General features: G+C 41.8%; 1 protein-coding gene across 16 annotated transcripts in view; it reads left to right on the top strand.

Annotated features, from left to right (window-relative positions):
- The window catches only part of DTNA (dystrobrevin alpha), a 230,448-nt gene that overhangs the window by 133,301 nt on the left and 77,418 nt on the right, over positions 1–19,729 (top strand). For all 16 annotated transcript variants that reach the window (XM_072852538.1, XM_072852536.1, XM_072852534.1 and 13 more), the window contains one exon: positions 1,970–2,050. In XM_072852538.1, coding sequence (XP_072708639.1) covers positions 1,970–2,050 — 81 coding nt within the window. The remainder of the gene's footprint in view (positions 1–1,969; positions 2,051–19,729) is intronic.

The following is a 19,729-nucleotide window of genomic DNA, read 5'->3' as shown; positions in this document are numbered from 1 at the left end:
AAGTCAATTTTCTGTAGAAGTTATTTGACAAATAGATCTCTGACTGCGGCAAAATGTGAATCATGATAAAATTAAATTGTCTGTTCCAGGGATTTATCAGCAAAAACACCTTCTCCCAAATAATATCAAAATAATACCATCCACTGTGTGTGTAAATAGTAAAGAAAAGAAGCAACGTTATTGAGTACAAATTTGTTTATTTAGGGTTAATACTGCAACCTAGGAAGCTCAATGAGCCAGAGTGTCACTTTGCTTTGAATCTTTACATCTTGTTAAAAGGCTGAAGTTTTATAAAGGAGCACTGGAAGCTTTTGTTAGTAGCTTTCACTAAAGTTAGGAGGGAAGAAGTTAAATTCATTTTACTCATTGGTCCTATTAAAAAAGGAAAGACTTAGTGTTACATGCATTATCCTCCCCTTTACCAGTAAAGAAGTTTTCCAAAAGCTGTCAATGAGATACTAATGGAGAAGAGAAAAACCTCTGTAATTTGACAATAAAGCATATGATGAGAAAAAATAAAAAAACTTTCCAGACCTGATGTTAAGTAGTTAAGGGTAGCTTCTCCCAGGAACAGATGGTGTTAAGACAGCCAACTGGCAAAAGGGAGTAGCTGGGAGCCCTGGGAAGATGGTGTGGGAGAATCCGGTCAGGAAAAGAGCAGAGTCTGGGGAGAGAGGAGAGTATCATTCTCATTTTCATCTCATAGGTCAGAGCACATTTGAAAAATTTGGGTCCAAAGGATGGCAGATTGTTTAAGAAAGTGTGGGCGAACAATGCCGACGTGGGCATGTGTACAACAGTGCAGCTGAGTGGCCAATCTAATAATGGCAAGATGGATCTTAAAGAAAGCATTCGGGAAGCACCTGTAAAAGCAGAATAGGGCCGTATTCCACTCCACTTCTCTTACAGCCTGATTGTACCTTGTTTGGATGTATTTCATGCAGACAGTTCCTTAAGAAACTCTGGTTTTTGTAACTTGGTACCTCGCTCAACTGAATAGAACAGGTTTTATTCCTGTTACAGGGGCAACCACAGTGAAAAAGCAAATACACAAAAATTTAATTGAATGTGTTTCCATGAAATGTGTGGTAAAATTAATAAGCAGTCGTGTATTTCATAGGCCATATTGTAGCCATAAGGCAACACTTCTTTATGTAAGACACCAGCCAAGAAGGAGAAAGATTTAAATCACAATCTCCTCATCTACTTTTTGAGGTTTTGGGGAAGTGTTATGAGTGGTCTCATACAGCAGGAGGCCCAAAGACAGTGTGCCAGGTTCTGCCCCCATCCTGGTCCCTCTCTGCTGCTCTTGTATGTGAAGTAGCTACCAGTCAGTTTATACCCATCTCCTGGACAGCTGCTTTGGAAATGTTGCCAGATCTTTAAGCTGGAGCAGCCAGGGCCAAGCTGTGTGTGAAGCAGAGAGCTGACCCTTTTTTTGAGGTCTCTGTTGCAGGGAACATAGCTCTGCAAAATGCAGAAAGGCTTCACAGCCTTTGCATTGTTTTTGCCCCCTTCTGCAGGCTGCTATCAGTCTTTTCATTACGGCATGATACTGTTTCTAATTTGCTTTGCTGGCAATACCTTGTTCTGATCTGGCATGTCAGCCAAAGATATTTGTTATGAGCTTTGTTGTTAAATATTAAAATTAGATGGAGGTTTTCCCTGCTGTTGGAGCCTGGCCAGTGTGTCTTTTAGCCTGCAGCTTGACCAGATTGTTCTTCAAAGTGACAGACACAGTGGGCTGACTATTCCTTGCCTTCCATTATGAAAGTCTTTTAACACTGTAGCTCCTGCCATTCCCCTTCTTTCTCCTCACCCCTCTCTACTCTCCCTGCAAAGGAGAGAGCCTTGAAAATTATTAAACAGAGTCAGCTCGTGTGTCCTCTCTGTTCTCTGGCTTCCCTGCTAGCAAAGATACGCACAGATCATACTCCATACAAATGTCGCCGTTATTCTCTTCCACTAGGGGCTCAAGATCTGGATCGCATTCGTTTGTCCACCTACCGAACAGCATGCAAGCTTAGGTTTGTTCAGAAGAAATGCAACTGTAAGTATGTCAGTGCTTCTTTTCTGTCCCATTGTTACTAGCTTTCCACTGCACTCCCCAATCTCTCCTTCAGATCAGTCACGAACGGGGACTGTTTGATTCGGCATTGCAAAAGACACTAATCAGAGTGCCTGGGCAGATTTTAAATGGTAATCTGTTTACATAAGGAACTTGTCTCAAATGTGCCAGTGATTCAGTCATAGAATGGTGGGTCGTGATGCAGGCCACAGCTTTATTAAATAAGTACATTAACTACATTCTCCAATTTTCTTGTAAAATAACTTTTGGGGGTTCCAGCAAGATCCTGCAAATGTAATGCTTTTATAGCAACTCCATGGAGAAGAAATGGTGGTTCCAGTCCTTATCTATTTGGAGTGCAGCAAAGTAAGTGCGATGTCAGCCAGCCCCCCTTGTTCCAGAAGGCCAGCTAGAGACATCTCTTCTAAGAGGGGGAACCTGCTTGTAATCTCTGCATGTCTGTCTTCCTCCGTCTAAGCTTCATTCTTGAGATGTTTCCCACTTGATTAGTGACTTTTAAAATGTTTCTTTTGAGATTCAGTTGTTCTTCCTTTACAGCTGCAGTTTCTGTTAGCACAGTCATGAGAAAAGCTGTGAACATTAAAAATGGAAATACGTATAAAATCTGTAATGGATTGTATCCTTTCTTCTCCACCCAAAATACTTAGAATGGTGGGGTTTGGTTTATGTGTTTTACCAGACCTTTCCACACTAAGTAAAAAAAAAAAAATCCTAACCAGGGGAGTCTTGCCAGCAGTAGCAGTAGGGAGAGGACTAATGCAGAGAAAACAACTTTTTTAGTCTTCATATCTAAACTAGAATGACAGCGTGGCTATGCTCGTGCTACACACAGTGGTAAGTACATTAAGAAATGCTCACTGCAGGTAGAGATTAACCGCCCAGGAGAGAGTTCCTAGTTTTGAGGCTACGTGTATCTGTGTTACAGAAATGTTTAGCTTATGCTGTCCAAACGCACTGGAGAGGCCAAGTTGTGGCGGAAGAGACTTTGGAGAGTATTTATTGGGTTATTAGCTATGGAGCTAGTCTTTCAATCATTTCTGCAGCACATTTCTCATGTTTTTAATATGTGAAGTATGAATTGAAGAATTAGTATCGCATTATAAGCAGGCTGCCAGACACAAAACCCAGGAGGGGTTTAGTACCCGCCCATCAGCTGGCTTCTCCTATTCAGAAGGAAATGCATTGAAAGACACTATTATGTTGCATTCCGTTGTTTATTTTAATTTTTTAAATTTTATGTTTAAGAGGCTAAAATGTTCACTTAATTTTATTCATGGTAACTGAATACAATAGTCTGAGGTGACAAAAGTATCCAATTAAGTTGACAGTGATAGCAAAATCGTAACACTAATTGCTTTGGTAACTGTATACAAAGCAAATGAAAAAACCTAAGGGTGCAGTAGCCTCATTGCTGGGAGTGGCTGTCTGGCTAAAAATATCAGTTGTTAATCTTAACTTTGTTCCTCTTATTTATCACCTGTGATCTGCTTTTGTGGGACTATTGCTTCTCTTCATAGAGAACCAATAACCGTGCCCTTCAGTTTGCCAGCTTGTGCCAAGTCACTCATGGACAGTGCTTGCCTTCTGGTGGCTGTTGATAACCTGGGAGAAGTGATTTGCTGATCTTATATCAAGAGTTATACTATATCACCCTCTTCTGAAGAAAAAAAAAGGGGGAGACTTAAACAAAAATGTCATCCTAAGAATTAGGTTCTGTGCAACTTAAGGAATAATGCTTGTTGCTCTGGAATGGGCTGCATTGCATGTGTCTTTTCACTGTCAAGTACAGTTTTCTTCTGGTTGTTTCTGACAGACTGCTGCTCTCCTAGATGGCTTTCTCTTATTAGTGGGGAAATAAGTCATTCATTCACCTGATGTGATTTCAAGCAATGGGTCTCCAAGGCAGAGCTTCTAAACATAGAGCCACTGAACCAAGCACTGCTCTGAAATGGTTAATATCAGACCTCTGGTTCATGTCAGCTGCTCTTTTTGCTTTTTTTTCCTACAGAAATTGCCATTATGCACCACGCAATAGTAAGTTCAGGAGAAAAAAAAAAGGGACATGGGGAAAAAAACCTTCCTGCTACATCTGAGCTGTTTCATTTAGGGGAGAATATAAAAAGAAAAAGCTCAAAGGCAGTTCTGCTCCACTCCCAGTGCATAGCACCTCCTGTCACTCAAGGCATCACTGCCTTCTTTCAGCTGTGCTCTCCTGCCCTGCCCTGGCACACTGGCCCAGACTTACTAGAAGAAAATTGCTTGGGAAGAGTAAGGGGTTCTTTTAAGGAGCTAATTTAATAAATTGTGGGGAGCTGCTCTTGGCTACAGGCTGAAGGTGTATGAGGATGGAAGCTGAGAGCTGTTTTGAGGGCCAGAAGTAGCTGTTCCAAGAAAAGCAGAAGAGATTTTATTAACACCATCTTTTTTACCTGAAGGTGCCCATTAGCATAGACAGTCATGGGATATCATTTAACAGGCTGCTACATTTATTACAAACAATTCACTGTTCATTTCTGCTGCCTTTAATGCAGATACAGACACAGGTTCATCTCCTGGCATCCCTTTGTGAATTCTGCTCTCAGTACAAAAGGGTGTTCTGCTGAAACCTTCAGCAGCCGCTTGGGTTTTACTGGTGAAGTAGGCAGTGTGCAATGGGCAAAGGTGCCTTCATATTCTAAGAGCCATTCTCTTTTGCAGCATTTCTCCTTAAACTAGTTAAACTGTCTGGCCAAAGATTATACAGGAGATGACAGTTTACCACCATTTACCAGAATACTACTACATATGTTGCACTTTGAGTACTAACACTGCCTGTCAAATTAATTGCCTGCAGAATTATTTCATTTTCAGAAGAGGAAGACTACTTTAAAGATGTTTAGCAAACAGTCTTCAAAATTGCAAATATATGTCTTTCTGATAATTCTATAAAACTTTAGGAAAACTACTATGCATGTGAAAAGTATTTCTTTTATAAAAGTCTCTCTGAGCATTTAAACCAACAGGCAGTTTAAATAAAATCATCAAAGTGAGAAAAATCAGTATCAGTCATTGCAATTATTTGTCAAATAGGATAGAATTGAATCCAGTCCAGACTCATTCTTCAGAAAAGCAATAACTTCTTCTTAAGAACGCAGAAAATGATAAGTAAATAAATTTGAAAAAGTTGTAATGTTATCTTTCAAACAAAAATTCCTTCAAATTTAAGCATTCCCTTTTGCCTATGTTAATACTACAAATAAATAACAATAGCATTTACAAATTATTGTTGGCACACCTCTGAATCTGCTAAGTGCCCAAACATGGGATGCCATATGTGACAAAAATCCCAAAAGCAAGAGACACACAAAATTCTACATGCAGCAATCCTAAAGGCTGGGAACCTTTGTTAGTGCACCATGAATATAAACTCATTTCATGCTTCTCTATTTCTGCTGGCAATTTCTAAAATTGGAAATAATGAAAAGAGAAACTCTGTAGGTAATGTAGGTACCCTTGAGGATGTGGTGGGTTTAGAAAGAGATGATTGCAGGCTACTTGCTTATTACTTTGCAGAACTCCTTTATCAACAGACCTGTTGCAATAGACCTGTTGCAATAACAATAGTCTTCTCTTAGTCATAAATACTAACACAAGATGTAGATGCCTTTTCTGTAAAAAAAGAAAAAAATCAAAGAGCTACTCAAGAAGTCTTGAGAAGATTTTGAGATTTGGGCATGAATAATTCCAAATGAATGCCAAGAGTCTTGGACAGACAGACCCCAAACAAAACACTGCTAGTGGTTACATCATTTCAGATCTCAGAATGTGAAGCAGGAGTGTCCGAGCTGACTGTGGCTGCTCTAGTGGATCATGGTGTTGGATATAGTCTCAGAAATAGCAGCACCCTAATCATTTGAGGTTAAATTTCATTATTTGGGGTAATAAAAGCAGATAGGAAGCAGGTGCAGAAACCTGATCAAACATGCTACATGTTTATTCCGGTCTGTACTGTACAAAATGTACAAAATGTGAGTAGCTGACTTTATCATCATCTACATTTTCTAAATGTGTTTTAAAGGTGGCCCTAAATAGTGCACACTGCAAGAATCAAAGAGGGAGATAGAAAAACTACAGGTGAGCACCATGACGTCTGCAACAGTCGCAGAACTTGAAAACCCTACGAACCAATGTTGCTCTGACAAAGTCAAACGTTAGAGTATTGGCCTTCACTTCACCTCCAGTGCATCATAGTGGGTTTTGGAGCACCTGGTATACATTCTCACCATATGGACTCCCGCTCAGCTCCCCTTACTGCCGGGAAAATGCCATCTTGACAGGGTTGATTTACAGCTGTTTATCCATAGCATTCAGACACAGAAGCGTAATAGGCTTTCCTAAAACAAGGAATGAAGGACCAGTGACAGCAGTTGCACGTATCTCTCAACATTCACCAGTATTCAGGAACCACCAAAAAACACAATTTATAGTTATCCCCAGTGATCATTGTGCAGTTGGTTTATTTTAATATTTGGTTTTCAGTGAATTTATTAAAACCCAATTGTTTATACAGAAAAACAAGATGAAATACTGTGTTCACATGCAAATTCCCTCTGGGCTATGGTGGCAGCAGGAGTAGAACATAACAACATATCATAATCAAAACCATTATACAATTAAACATCACTCACTAATACAGAACTGTACAGCTGGAAGACTACTGCTGTCCTTGATGAACTTTCCTGAATGTGTTGTGAGATTATTCTATGGCTCTGACTGCAAAAAGCAGATTTTGATGATTTCCCTAGATCGGAATAAATCATTCGCAGTTGAAAGCTTGAATCTAAAGCCATGCTGGTGATAGTAATATGGGGCTTAATTAATACAGACCAAAAGGGAGCTTGTTCCTCTGGCAGTTTAATCCCAGCACCTTAGGGTTTCAGTGTCTTTGTTTCTCCCTTCAATATTCTTCTTCATGACTGATTTGGTTTTTTTCTTTTTTTGCATTGTTTTTGTCTTATCCAAGTTGTAGTACAGCTGTTTCCACATAGGGAGTGCAGACTCACAGTGACTGTGCCCTGACTGTGATGGAGATCTTGTGAATGTCCGAGGCAGCCTCCTCCACCTCCACCCTGCTCTTCCTCCTACCTCTTCTAGGCTTAAGTAGTCACAGCTGAGGCATGTAGGCATGTCAGCTTAATTTCCATACATGCTCTTGGGTGCCTCTCTGATCTGATCTGCCTTTTTACATTTGTTTTAAGTTAGAATAATTTCTCACCCTCCTGAAATATAATAATTTCCCACTGAAAATGAATGACAGTTATTGTAAACACACTATTTTTAGATGCTTTTCTTAAAGCTTTTTTCTGTCTGTACTCTTATACCTCCTGTGACGCTACAGCAAGCTGCTGAAACTGGTTTTGTCCTAGAAACTGACGATTTGGGTATCAAATTATGAGATCAGCCTGCGTGAGCTACTTGCCCCCATCAGGATGGCAAGCACTTTTTAAAAATTATTTGATTAAACCTAAATAAAATTACTAGGGTTTGGGTCTTGTGGGGTTTTTTTTCTGTACTGGGCTGACACTTAAAATATCATTTTATCCCATCCCATTCAACATGCCATTCACCACAAAATGAAAAGTCACAGTATTTGGTACTTGTAGTAAAAGGAAAGGATATGAAAGTATTGATTCCACACTGGAAATGGTGCTGTGACCTTTGTGTTACCCAGTGGCTGAGGAAGTCACCAGGAGATCCAGGTTCAACTTTCTCTTCTGCATGACAAAATCTGTGCTGATCTTACATATCCAAAAAAGTTCCCTAAACACAAAGCCAGAGGATATTCAGAAGTATTCCCATCTGTCCTGTTGATGCTTGCTTAACCACCAAATCTTTCGTCTTTATATGTTAATTGATTTAGGAACTGATAACTGCTTTTCGTTACTTAAACGAGTCCTCTTGCCACCATAGTATAAAGCCATTCTTTCTTTGACTCAGTGAGTATTTCTTTTCTCTAAAGTGAAATGGAGTGCACAAGAAATGCTCGATGGCAGTATCCTCAGTGTGCAAGAATCCCATGAAGATCCCTGCCGTGGCAGGAGGCATTGCTTCTCAATATCCTGCCTTTTACTTCTCAAGGACTGTATAGGCTGTGCAATTGCCTGTGCAAGACAACAAAAAATACTTCTTCAAATACATTAGCAGCAAAAGGAGAGCTAAGGAGAATCTCCAGCCCCTACTAGATGGCGGAGGGAACACAGTGATAAAGGATGAGGAAAAGGCTGAGGTACTTAATGCCTTCTTTGCCTCAGTCTTTAATAGTAGGGCCAATTGTTCTCTGGGTCCCCAGCCCCTGGAGTTGGAAGATAGGGACAGGGACCAGAATGGAGCCCCCATAATCCAGGGGGAAATGGTTAGTGACCTGCTGCACCACTTAGACATTCACAAGTCTATGGGGCCTGATGAGATCCACCGGAGAGTACTGAAGGAACTGGCAGAAGTGCTCACCAAGCCCCTCTCCATCATTTACCAGCAGTCCTGGCTAACTGGGGAGGTCCCAATTGACTGGAGATTAGCAAATGTGATGCCAATCTTCAAGAAGGGCCAGAAGGAGGACCTGGGGAACTACAGGCCTGTCAGCCTGACCTCGGTACCGGGGAAGCTGATGGAGCAGATCATCCTGAGTGCTATCACACGGCATGTAGAGAATAACCAAGGGATCAAGCCCAGCCAGCATGGGTTTAGGAAAGGCAGGTCCTGCTTGACCAACCTGATCTACGACAAGGTGACCCGCCTAGTGGATGAGGGAAAGGCTGTGGATGTTGTCTGTCTAGACTTCAGTAAAGCCTTTGACAGTGTTTCCCACAGCATTCTCCTGGAGAAACTGGCTGCTCATGGCTTGGACAGGTGTACTCTTCGCTGGGTAAAGAACTGGCTGGATGGCCAGGCCCAAAGAGTGGTGGTGAATGGAGTTTACTCCAGTTGGTGGCCGGTCACAAGCGGTGTTCCCCAGGGCTCTGTGTTGGGGCCAGTTCTGTTTAATATCTTTATCAAAGATCTGGATGAGGGGATCAAGTGCACCCTCAGTAAGTTTGCAGATGACACCAAGTTGTGCGGGAGTGTTGATCTGCTTGAGGGTAGGAAGGGTCTGCAGAGGGACCTGGACAGGCTGGATCGATGGGCTGGGGCCAATTGTATGAGGTTTAACAAGGCCAAGTGCAAGGTCCTGCACTTGGGCCACAACAACCCCATGCAACGCTACAGGCTTGGGGAAGAGAGGCTGGAAAGCTGCCTGGCAGAAAAGGACCTGGGGCTGTTGGTTGACAGTCACCTGAATATGAGCCAGCAGTGTGCCCAGGTGGTCAAGAAAGCCAATGGCATCCTGGCTTGTATCAAAAATAGCGTGGCCAGCAGGACTAGGGAAGTGATCGTGCCCCTGTACTTGGCACTGGTGAGGCCGCACCTCGAATGCTGTGTTCAGTTTTGGGCCCCTCACAACAAGAGAGACATGGAGGGGCTGGAGCGTGTCCAGAGAAGGGCAACGAAGCTGGTGAAGGGTCTGGAGCACAAGGCTTATGAGGAGCGGCTGAGGGAACTGGGTTTGTTTAGCCTGGAGAAAAGGAGGCTGAGGGGAGACCTTATCGCTCTCTACAGCTACCTGACAGGAGGTGGTAGAGAGGTGGGGGTCGGTCTCTTCTCCCAGGTAACAAGCCATAGGACGAGAGGAAATGGCCTCAAGTTGCACCAGGGGAGGTTTAGATTGGATATTAGGAAATTTTACTTCACTTGAAAGGGTTGTCAAGCATTGGAACAGGCTGCCCAGGGAAGTGGTTATGTCACCATCCCTGGAAGTATTTAGATGTTTGGATGAGGTGCTTAGGGACATGGTATAGTGGTGGTCTTGGTAGTGTTAGGTTTACAGTTGGACTCGATGATCTTAAAGGTCTTTTCCAACCTATACGATTCTGTGATTCTGTGATTTTGTGCTTGCCCCTCATTCTTTTTTTCTCAGGATGACCATCAGAAACAGAGCCACCAAATTATCATGATTACAGAATTGTTTCGATTAAATAACTTAATCCTTCATCACTGTAGGTTTCCTGGTTAGTGCTCTGTTCTCATTGTTGGTTTTTATCATGTTTTTCATTCCATCTTGGAAGCAATAAAGCGCAAGATAGATTCAGGTAGGGTCACAGAGCAATCAAACTGAATGACAAGCAATGTTGCCTACTCAAGAAGTGCAAAAGGTCTGCTTGGCTGCAATTTGAAACAGTCTGCCTCTTGAATTTGTGATTGTGGCATTCTCATATTCTTCTGAACCCTCAGTGATCAGTCTTCTATAAGATTTGCTTAAAAAGCCTATAATTTGGGGGGAAAAACCACCGTTTTGAGTTCTTATTTCTATTCTTCTCTGTTGACCGTCTTGAATATTCTATGATCTGCTTATTATTATTACATAAAGATAGAGGCTGGAAATATTAGTTGTGTTCTTTGTTTCTATTTTAACGGAAGCTGAGTCTTATAGTTCACTTATAGTGAATAACATTATTCACATGGCTCCAAGAGATACAGCTTTTAAAAAAGAAAAAGCACTCTATATTACAAGAGTCATGGTACTATTGTGTAAGTTACTAATTCTGGTATCCTGCAGTACTTGAATAATGGAAAGAAAGATGAGTTAATGATTTTAAAAACTTTTTTGTTCCTTTGTCTTTACCAGCGACTTAGAGACTAAATGCTAGTGCCGTTCCATATGGGTTTCCAGGCAACTATGGAGAAAGGATGCATATATTATACATTCTGCATTATGCATCAATTATTTAATCAAAAGTTCAAAAGGGCTTGATTTAGCATATTCCCTGCAGACAAATCCTTCATAAGGATTTTAGTCCGTGAGTGTTCACTCACACCACAATATCCTGCAAATGGGTTCAGATTTTCTTTTCCTTTTAACTGTAAAAGTTTATTAATATGCTTGACAGATCATAATAGCTGTTAGAGAGCTGACATATAACCTGTATATTTGGCATGTTCATTGAGGGACTACTGTTCAGACTTTTCTTCAATGTTAGCACGAAGTGGACTGTTATTACCTAAAGGGGTTGTGGTATCTCAGGTGTCCCTGAGTATTTGCTCTTAAAGGCTACCACTGCAAGTCTGTCTTGTACAAGACTGATACAAGAACTATCAGTGGACATTTGGAATTCATTTTAAAGTCAGAAAGAGAGTGAACCAAACAAGGGTATGTATCTGAAACTCTCAATTTTCATTTGCTCGGAGGTTGATTTTTCAAACATACCCGTGATTCCAAGTGTCTCCTGTTAAAAATTGCGTTGAAAAAGTTTGTCAGCTAATATTATTTTGCCCTTTACAGAGGAAAATGACTGAATTGGCTTCCTTTGAGTCAGAAGTTGACAGGCACGTAGACTAGGCCACGTCCCAAGTATACCTACACACTGCCCTCTGCTACACAGGTGGCTCAGCCCTGCCTTGATGTAGACAGCTTTTGTAATTGGATCATAGCTGAAAATCTCTTCTTACTGACTTCCTGAACTCTGCTATAACTGCCATTCACTGTGCTATTTCTGATGGCTTTTCTGATGCAGGTTTAAGGTTGGACAGGCTGTTCAGTTCCCCACTGATGTCTGAACATCTGCTACTGGTAACAGGCATCAGTCACCTTTGGTCTGGCAGGCTTTCGATTAGTTACCCAAAACCAGAAAGATTGTGCATCTTATTTCACATCAGTCCTCCTAATGAACGCTTTGAACAAAATAAAATAAATTATTATTAGCTTAGCACTCTTCTAGACAGTCTAAACATTGCAAAATATATGCAGACATACAGTCTCATGCAAACAAACTGATACCTTCGTGATAACAGGATCACCGTATCTTCTGAGGGATGCTGCTTCTTCACGTGAGAGCTTTTTCTTCTTGCACCCTCTTTTTTTTCCCCCTCAAACTGTAACTGTGTTTTTAAGTCTCCTTCTTCATCATTTCCCTGTCCCTTCTTCAGCTTCATGTCATTATCTGTGGCATTTGCTTTATCTCTGACTTCTCTGCAACCCTCATTCTCTTGGCTGCTCTCTCCTTTCCTGTTATCCTCTTGGCTCCAAGCACCTTTCTTCAGGCAAACCCTCTCTTACACTTGAGCCTTTGTTCTCCTTCCCTGGGCTGTTCTGGTCTGTCCCATTTGGGTATTTGGCTGGGCCTGTCCCGATGTCACCTCCATAATGTGCCAGAGTGCATGAAGCAGCGTGACTTAATGCCTGCCGCATGTTGGTCATGCTCTTAGCTTTTTGCCTTATGACAACGTATTTATGTGAAAAGGGGGAAAAAAAGTAAGAAGTCTTCCTTGGAGCAGATATCAGTGAGTTTGGTGATCATGGTCCTTTGTTCCTAGGGAGCTTCAGCCCATCATCTTGAACCAGCCCTGCCTCCATTCTGGACTCAAAGCAGTAAGTCTTGAGGAGCCATAAATGAGCTCAGTCCATATGTGCTTTCTGTAGAGAGTAAAGGACTGTTTTTATGTCCTTGCAGAAAATTGTTTTCCTAAGAAGATAAGCTGCAGCATTTTGCCCTGTCTGTGTTACATTCAAAGTGTCCTTCTCCACTGTGTCTGCTGAGTTGGGATTTTTGCTGAGGATCTTTTACCTTTTTCTGGTTTTGATGCTGTCACAGCTCTGGAGAATGAGTAGGCAATACGCAGCTTTCCTCCACCTTAACTGCACAGACTGCACCATCTTCCTGCCTAAACAGTGATCTCTGCTGCAGCCTCCCATAGATGGTCCGAACTGTCTCCAGCCTTTCCTTGTTCCCTTTCAGTATCCATCCCCAGTAATTTTTACGAATAAAACTGCTGCGGAGCCAGCGAGGATGCTGGCTGTCCGTATTCTCAGCAATTATGGGTTTCTTCAGGGTGAAGACGGCAAATAGTCCACAGAAGGACAGTCAGAGTGTGGGGCCTGACATAATTTTTACTATAATTCTCTCCTTCTGTAATTCCCAAAGCATTTTTTTCCATGTTCATTTGTTTTCAGAGTTGCATCAAAAGTCAGTCTGTGTACCTCTAACAATATAGATCAACTTCATAACACCCAGAATATTCAAAGAGAAGCTTTAGCTTAACTGTTATCTCATATTTTTACCCCCCAGCTGCACCTAGGATTATTTTCTGTAAGTCTTGGTGAAAGATTTCATACAGCATGTATCTGGTATGCTAGGACAAATTGTGAGAACAGAAGATGTTGGCCATAAAAATAATTTCCTGCTTGTGTAAGTGTGAAGAGACCGCACAATGTAATGTCCTCAGTGTGCTTTGTTATTAATACAGTTCTGGGACTCTACACAATGAACATTCAGCTTCCTGGCATTAATGTTTGTGATATACAATGGCTTTACAGAGGCAGTTTTCCTTGTGCTGAATTAAGGCATTTCTAGGCTGAATTCAGACTGAATTATATCCACGATATTGTTGTTGGCTGCAATGGATTTCTAGCAGGGTATTTGCAAGCAGTCTTTGGTGCTTTACTGTGCAAATTGTGGGCTAATTCCAGAAGTTCTGTGTATGCTCAGCCTTCTCTTCGGTCCATGTGGATGGATAGATGGATGTCTCCTTTCCTGACAGAAAGTAAATGGAAAGTAACTCTTTTGAACTCACTGACATTGCTATGGCATGAAGGAAGGAATGAATCAGTCTCTCGGTGTATATTGCTTGAGGAGGTTGAACTCAATTTCTGATAAATGAAGCCAACACTAGTATCATACTGCATCTCTTGTAAAGGTGCTGATCTTCCCTGCATTTAATTTTCCACATTTCATTCATCTATATTTTGCCTTGAAACTCTTATTTTGTCTTGGATTTGCAGGATATCTTTAAGGATTGCATGTGTAAAATAAAGGATGACAGATAAGTGGCCACGTACATCGAGACTCTTACTCCATCTAGGGGCCCTGACAACATCATTAAAGAGCTTCTGTCACACAGAGGAGGAAGTATAGATGTGTGGGACTGCACCTAAATCCCATTTATCTGTCATTTCACATTCTGCAGTCTTGTTTCCTTTCTCATTGTTGCTGATTGTTGAGCTATGTTTGTGTCAACTGGAGCTTTCCTCCTTTTCTTGGCCTATTCCTCATACCTGTTTCCTTAAGAGATGTGAAGTTTTAGTGTGTGATATTGCAAATTGCTGCAATGGGAGCCACTGCAGTTGCCTCCTGGTACTGGTGTTCTGGTTACTGAGCAAATCAGCCGGGGAACTGGAGCATGGTGAGGCTCTTGCAGAAGACATTGCTTTGAATATGACATTGCTTTGAATATGAATATGCAGGAGGGCAAATGTGGAAAGATTGTGCAAACACAAAGCCAGAGTTTAGTCAAATATTCTCTACAGTTTGTCTGAATGAGATATTTTCTACTCAGTTGAATTTTATACCAAAAAAATGGATCTTCCAGATACCAGGATCCATCTCTCCCTATCTCAAAGCTGATTATAGCTCAGATCCCAAAAGATTTTGGGGCAAATAAACCCTGTTGTTTTCAATGTAATAGGTCTTTAAATACCTATGAAAGCTTGAACCTATGGCAGTAATGAGCACCTCCATTATCAATCTCAGCAAAAGGTTAACTAAGATTAGAGTCTGAACTGTCCTTATGACTTCAGGCGTAAGATGCTTTTTCACCAAAGTCCTGCGTGTCACAAGAACATCCTACTTCATAGCAATGCTCTCGCTCTCAACAGCTGAGGTCGATATTGGGATTTGGTCCCAGAAACCCTCTGGATTGACCCAAACTCTCCAAAAGAGAGAAGCAGATGCCATCACTCTTTAGTGTGTTTCTTCTGTTCTGGGGGTGAAAAATGCAATTCTGGTATCAGGCAGCTTACCCAAGCATTAAGTTCAGCTTATCTCTCTAATTAATTTTAATAGGTGAAAATGTTATGGGCCAAATTCAGTCCACATTACCTAAGAAATTATTTAAATTAATAGAATAAGGATCAGCTTAAGAATATGCATATATGTAAAATATTACATCTTTTATATTCAAGGAAATACACAATTCATGTTTCATTAGTATTCTGTACCTTGTGTTGCTGTTTATGGTCTTGCCAACCCTAAATGATTAAAAAAAAAAAAATTAGAGAAGGCAAAATAACCATGGGTCAAACTCTGAAAAACAGGAGATGGGCCAAGGAGGGTTTTTGTCTTCAAGCAGTTCTAAATGTATAATAGGTGCTCATTCTTTTTCATTGACCTTTGTGATATGACTGAACCTTAAAGGTTGAGAATGTAATCTCAACTTGTTTTCTAAAGCCATGAGGGAAGAAATTGTTATAAAGAACTGTTAAATCCCATATTCTCTTGTCATCACAAGCTATTTCTTAAAGAAAACAGCAGTTAATATGAGTTTGGGGATAATACCCTATATCCTTAGAGCTGGTAACACATACTACTTCAAAATTAATGTAAAATATAAATAACCCAATTTGTTAACATTTGCATTTGCTTTACACTTGCTTTTTGCTGGTAACAATGCCAAAGCAAGCTGTAGTCCTCTTGTGGCATGGGGAGGTTTTTAGGGGGGAGAGGTTTTTAGGGAGCTGGCAGCAGTTGTATCAAAGGAAAAAACCTGAAGTTATTTAAGAGAGGAAGATGTAGTATTAGTCAGACTTGGCATTTGAAGAAACATACTTCTGGAGGAGATTTTATCAATGTAATATGTGACATGACTGTCAACCTGAAGATATTCTGCCCTTTCCACCTCACAGCTTTGTTATCGTTTGCCTGTCACATGTGATCACCTGTATAGGACATCCACACCTCCAAATCTCCAAGCGCATAGTCTTTATTCAACCAAATACATAGAAAAGGCCTTTTTCTGGAGAGAGCGGTGAGGATGCACAGCCTTTGATTTGTGTTAGCTCGCTTGACATTGTGCCAGTAGAGAGTTGAAATGTTATAGTAAATGTGTGCTGCATTTACTAAAATATACCCCGTAGTGCCATCCTGTGGTCAGGCCTGTGGCTGCCAGAAGGCTTGCGCACCGTGTCCCGCCTGTTTTCTAAAAGCTGGTTTGTCTTGGGTTGTTACACACAATCTGCGTTGTGCCAGGCTCTAAAATTATGGGTTTCTTCCCATGTGTTCAGTCATTTCTGAACTTCTAGTTTAATCTCCTAAATAGGAGGGGTAGGACATGGCTTTTTCTTTTCTCTGGAAACATTTTTTGAAAGTCTTCATAATTCAGTTTCTGTCACCAGATCTATAACAGAGAAAACTTTGAAAATCAACTGCAGACACAGTATCACCCGACCTTGGAGATATTTTTTGCCACCTTCTGGGAGTGCAGAAGCTTTTTCCTAATATATGGTTTGCTGTAATATAGTACAGAAGAGTTATATTTCATTAAAAATTTGAAATGCTGTAATTTTACTGATTGAAATATGAACTCAGAGGTAAGGCAACTTGATGTTACTTTAAGAGAAATGAGAAAGCTGTCGTGTGTTACGCGTATTTACTGACCAAGTTTTGTTTCCCCATGTCCCCATGAATTCTTTGGCTAATTTAAAGCTGACACTTGCAAAACCCATTTGAAGGAGCTATTTAGTCAGATTGAGGCCTGATCACACAATGCCTCAGATAAAGCCTTTCTCATTAAAATAGTATTGGGGTGGGATAGCAAGAATAATAGAGATGCATAATCTAGGAATGCCATTGTTCGTTGGGGGGGGGGATTTATAAAGTTTCTGGCTATCGAACACAAGTAGCAACAGGTCTGCTATTTACACATTGGTCTTTAATTCATAAATATGTTTAAGTCTTAAAACAGGAAAATTATGTATAATCACTGGATTTAAGCTATGCGACTTATTAGGGACAGTGCAGAGTTTTAACTGAGTGGTCTTTCATGGTTGTCATCAAAATATTAAGAAGCTTAGAGTTAGATTTCTAAATTATTTTATTTTATATATGCCATACTTCATTCAGCATTTTGAATAAATGATTTCAAAGTGTGTTTAAAAAAAGGAAACACTTTCCCAGCATCTAGGTGACAAGGAGATGACAACAGTTTCCCAGCCCAGCACTGCAGGGTGCATCGCCCACTGTTCCCTTTTGCAGAATCGACTGTCATTAGTGCTGCTCCTTGGGGAGACTGATGGCCTCTTCTGCCACCCACAGAGAGCCCTGCAGGCTTCAGTTAAATATAGGTGAGACAAAACAGGCAGGAACTGACAGCAGGGGGAGAAGGAACTTTTATTGTAAATTGAGTTAATGTAAAAGGGAAGAGTTTTGCTGGGGATCTTGACATACTCTTACACTTTGGTGGGTTTGTCAGGTGCCATATTAAAAGTAAAAAGATCCCATTTCAGTGTATTGTTATCCTAATGGTTATTCCTCATTAGTAGCACTTGGTCAAGTTGACAGACACTTCCAACAGACCACGTTTGTTTAATGTGCTGTAGTGATCAGAATCTCAGAAGGTTTTAGAATAACTCATTTTTCCTTTTGGGCAGAACAGTAGGTGAGGATACAAGGGTGCAAGCCCAGGTGTGGGGACAGGAGAACCTTTAAAACTTTTCCCCAAAAAGTTCAGTGCCTCAGTTGTACACATCGCGTCCTGCAGACTTCCAGACACCCAGCAGCCAGGTTTGGCAGCCACTCAGAAATGTCTCCTGTGCATGCAGTGTGCAGCTGGCCAGCACGTGCACAGGGAGCCCAGCTCCTGCTGGGTAGGGCATTGCTTGTGCAGACTGATTCTGCACACCATTTTGCACAAAGTACAGCATGTCCTATGTGGTGTGTACCACACGCACAGGTGGTCTGCATGAATTCAGTGAGTCCAAACGCAGCTGACTTACTCCACGTGCACAGTCGTTTGGAAGAAAGATATTACCGTTGGCTGGTCTGAATGTTCAGTTCCTTATCCAGGCACTCCTCCTCACTCTGGGTGTCCATCATTGGGGTGGGCAGGTAGAAGTGGATAGCCTTACTCCAGCTTCTTGCTGGGCCAGTGCATACCACACACCTGCGCACTCTCAAAGCACAGGCAGAGATAACAAGGAGGAATGCGTGCAGCTGACGGGACTAAATGAAACCATGACCTCCCTCTGAGATCCCTTGGCATTTGAAGGAAAGCTTGAGGGAGTGTTTGAGTATGCAGAGTGCTGTGAAGGCCCTCTGTACACCTCACACAAAACCTCTTGAGGATATGGAGGACTCTTTCCCAACCATTCAAGGGGCCTCAGAGTGAACTCTGTGGTTTTTGTTTGTTGCATGCGTCAGAAAAGGGACTTGGAGCACAGCTTACTTGAGCAATGGCTTTAGAGAAAAATCAATGGGACAACACTGATTCCTCTCCAGTAAGAGTTTTTATATGTTTTTGCAGTATAAGTTAATGACTAGACAAGGACATCACAGAATCACTGAGGTTGGCAGGGACCTCTGGACAGCAGGGTCAGCTAGAACAGGTTGCTCAGGGCTGTGTCCAATTTGGTTTTGAATATCTTCGAGGATGGAGACTCCACAGCCTCTCTGGGCAACCTGTCAAGTGTTTGACAGCCCTCACAGGGAAATCTTTTTTCTTATGTTTAAATGCTTTCCCATATTTTACTTTGTGCCCATAGCCTTCCGTGCTTTCACTATCCTTTCCCTGAGAAGAGTCTGGCTCCATCTTCTTTATTCCCTTGCATCAGATGTTTATACACGCTTACGAAGTCCCCCTGAGCCTTCTCTTCTCCAGGCTGAACAGTCCCAGCTCTCTCAGCCTCTCCCCATATGACAGTTGCTCCAGTCCCTTCATCATCTCCATGGCTCTTTGCTGGACTTTGGACCCAGCACTCCAGATGTGTCACCAGTGCTGAGTAGAGGGGAAGGATCACCTCGCTCCACCTGCTGGCAACGCACTGCCCAATGCAGCCCAGGAGATTGCTGGCTGCCTTTGCTGGAAAGGCATGTTGCCGGTCGGCACCCGGCCTGTAGTGGTATATGGGTATTCCTTTCCACATTCAGGACTTTATATTTTCATTTGTTGCACTTCATGAAGTTCCTGTTTGCATATTTCTCCAGCCTGTTGAGGTCCCTCTGAATGGCAGCCCAGCCCTCTGGTATATCAGTCACTCTTCCCAGTTTTGTATCAGCTGCAGGCTTGCTGAGAGTGCACTTTGTCCCATCCTCCAGGTCATTAATGAAGGTTGAACAGTTTTGGCCCCAGTATCAAGCCTGGGGGTATACCACTAGTGACTGGTCTCCAACTGGATTTGGTGCCACTGATCACAAGATTTTCAGCTAATCTGTTCAGCCAGTTTTCAGTCCACCTCACTGTCCACTTACGCAGCCCACACTTATTAGTTTGCCAATGAGGATATTATGGGACACAGTGTTGAAAGCCTTGCTAAGGTCAGAATAAAGAACATCCACTACTCTCCCTTGTCCTGTGAGCTAGTCATTTCATGGTGGAAAGCAGAGAGGTTGGTCAAGCATGATTTTTCTGTCATAAATCCATGCTGACTGCTTCCAATCACCTTCTTGTCCTTAATATGCTTGGAAATGGCTTCCAGGAGGATTCGCTCCATCCCCTTTCGAGGGACTGAGGTGAGGTTTTAGTTCACTGGATCTTTCTTCTTGCTCTTCTTGGAAATAGGGGTGACAGTGGCTTTCTCACAGC

The sequence above is a fragment of the Ciconia boyciana genome, chromosome 2, assembly GCF_034638445.1.
Source record: "Ciconia boyciana chromosome 2, ASM3463844v1, whole genome shotgun sequence".
NCBI lineage: Eukaryota > Metazoa > Chordata > Aves > Ciconiiformes > Ciconiidae > Ciconia > Ciconia boyciana.
This window is presented reverse-complemented; position numbering and strand designations above follow the sequence as displayed.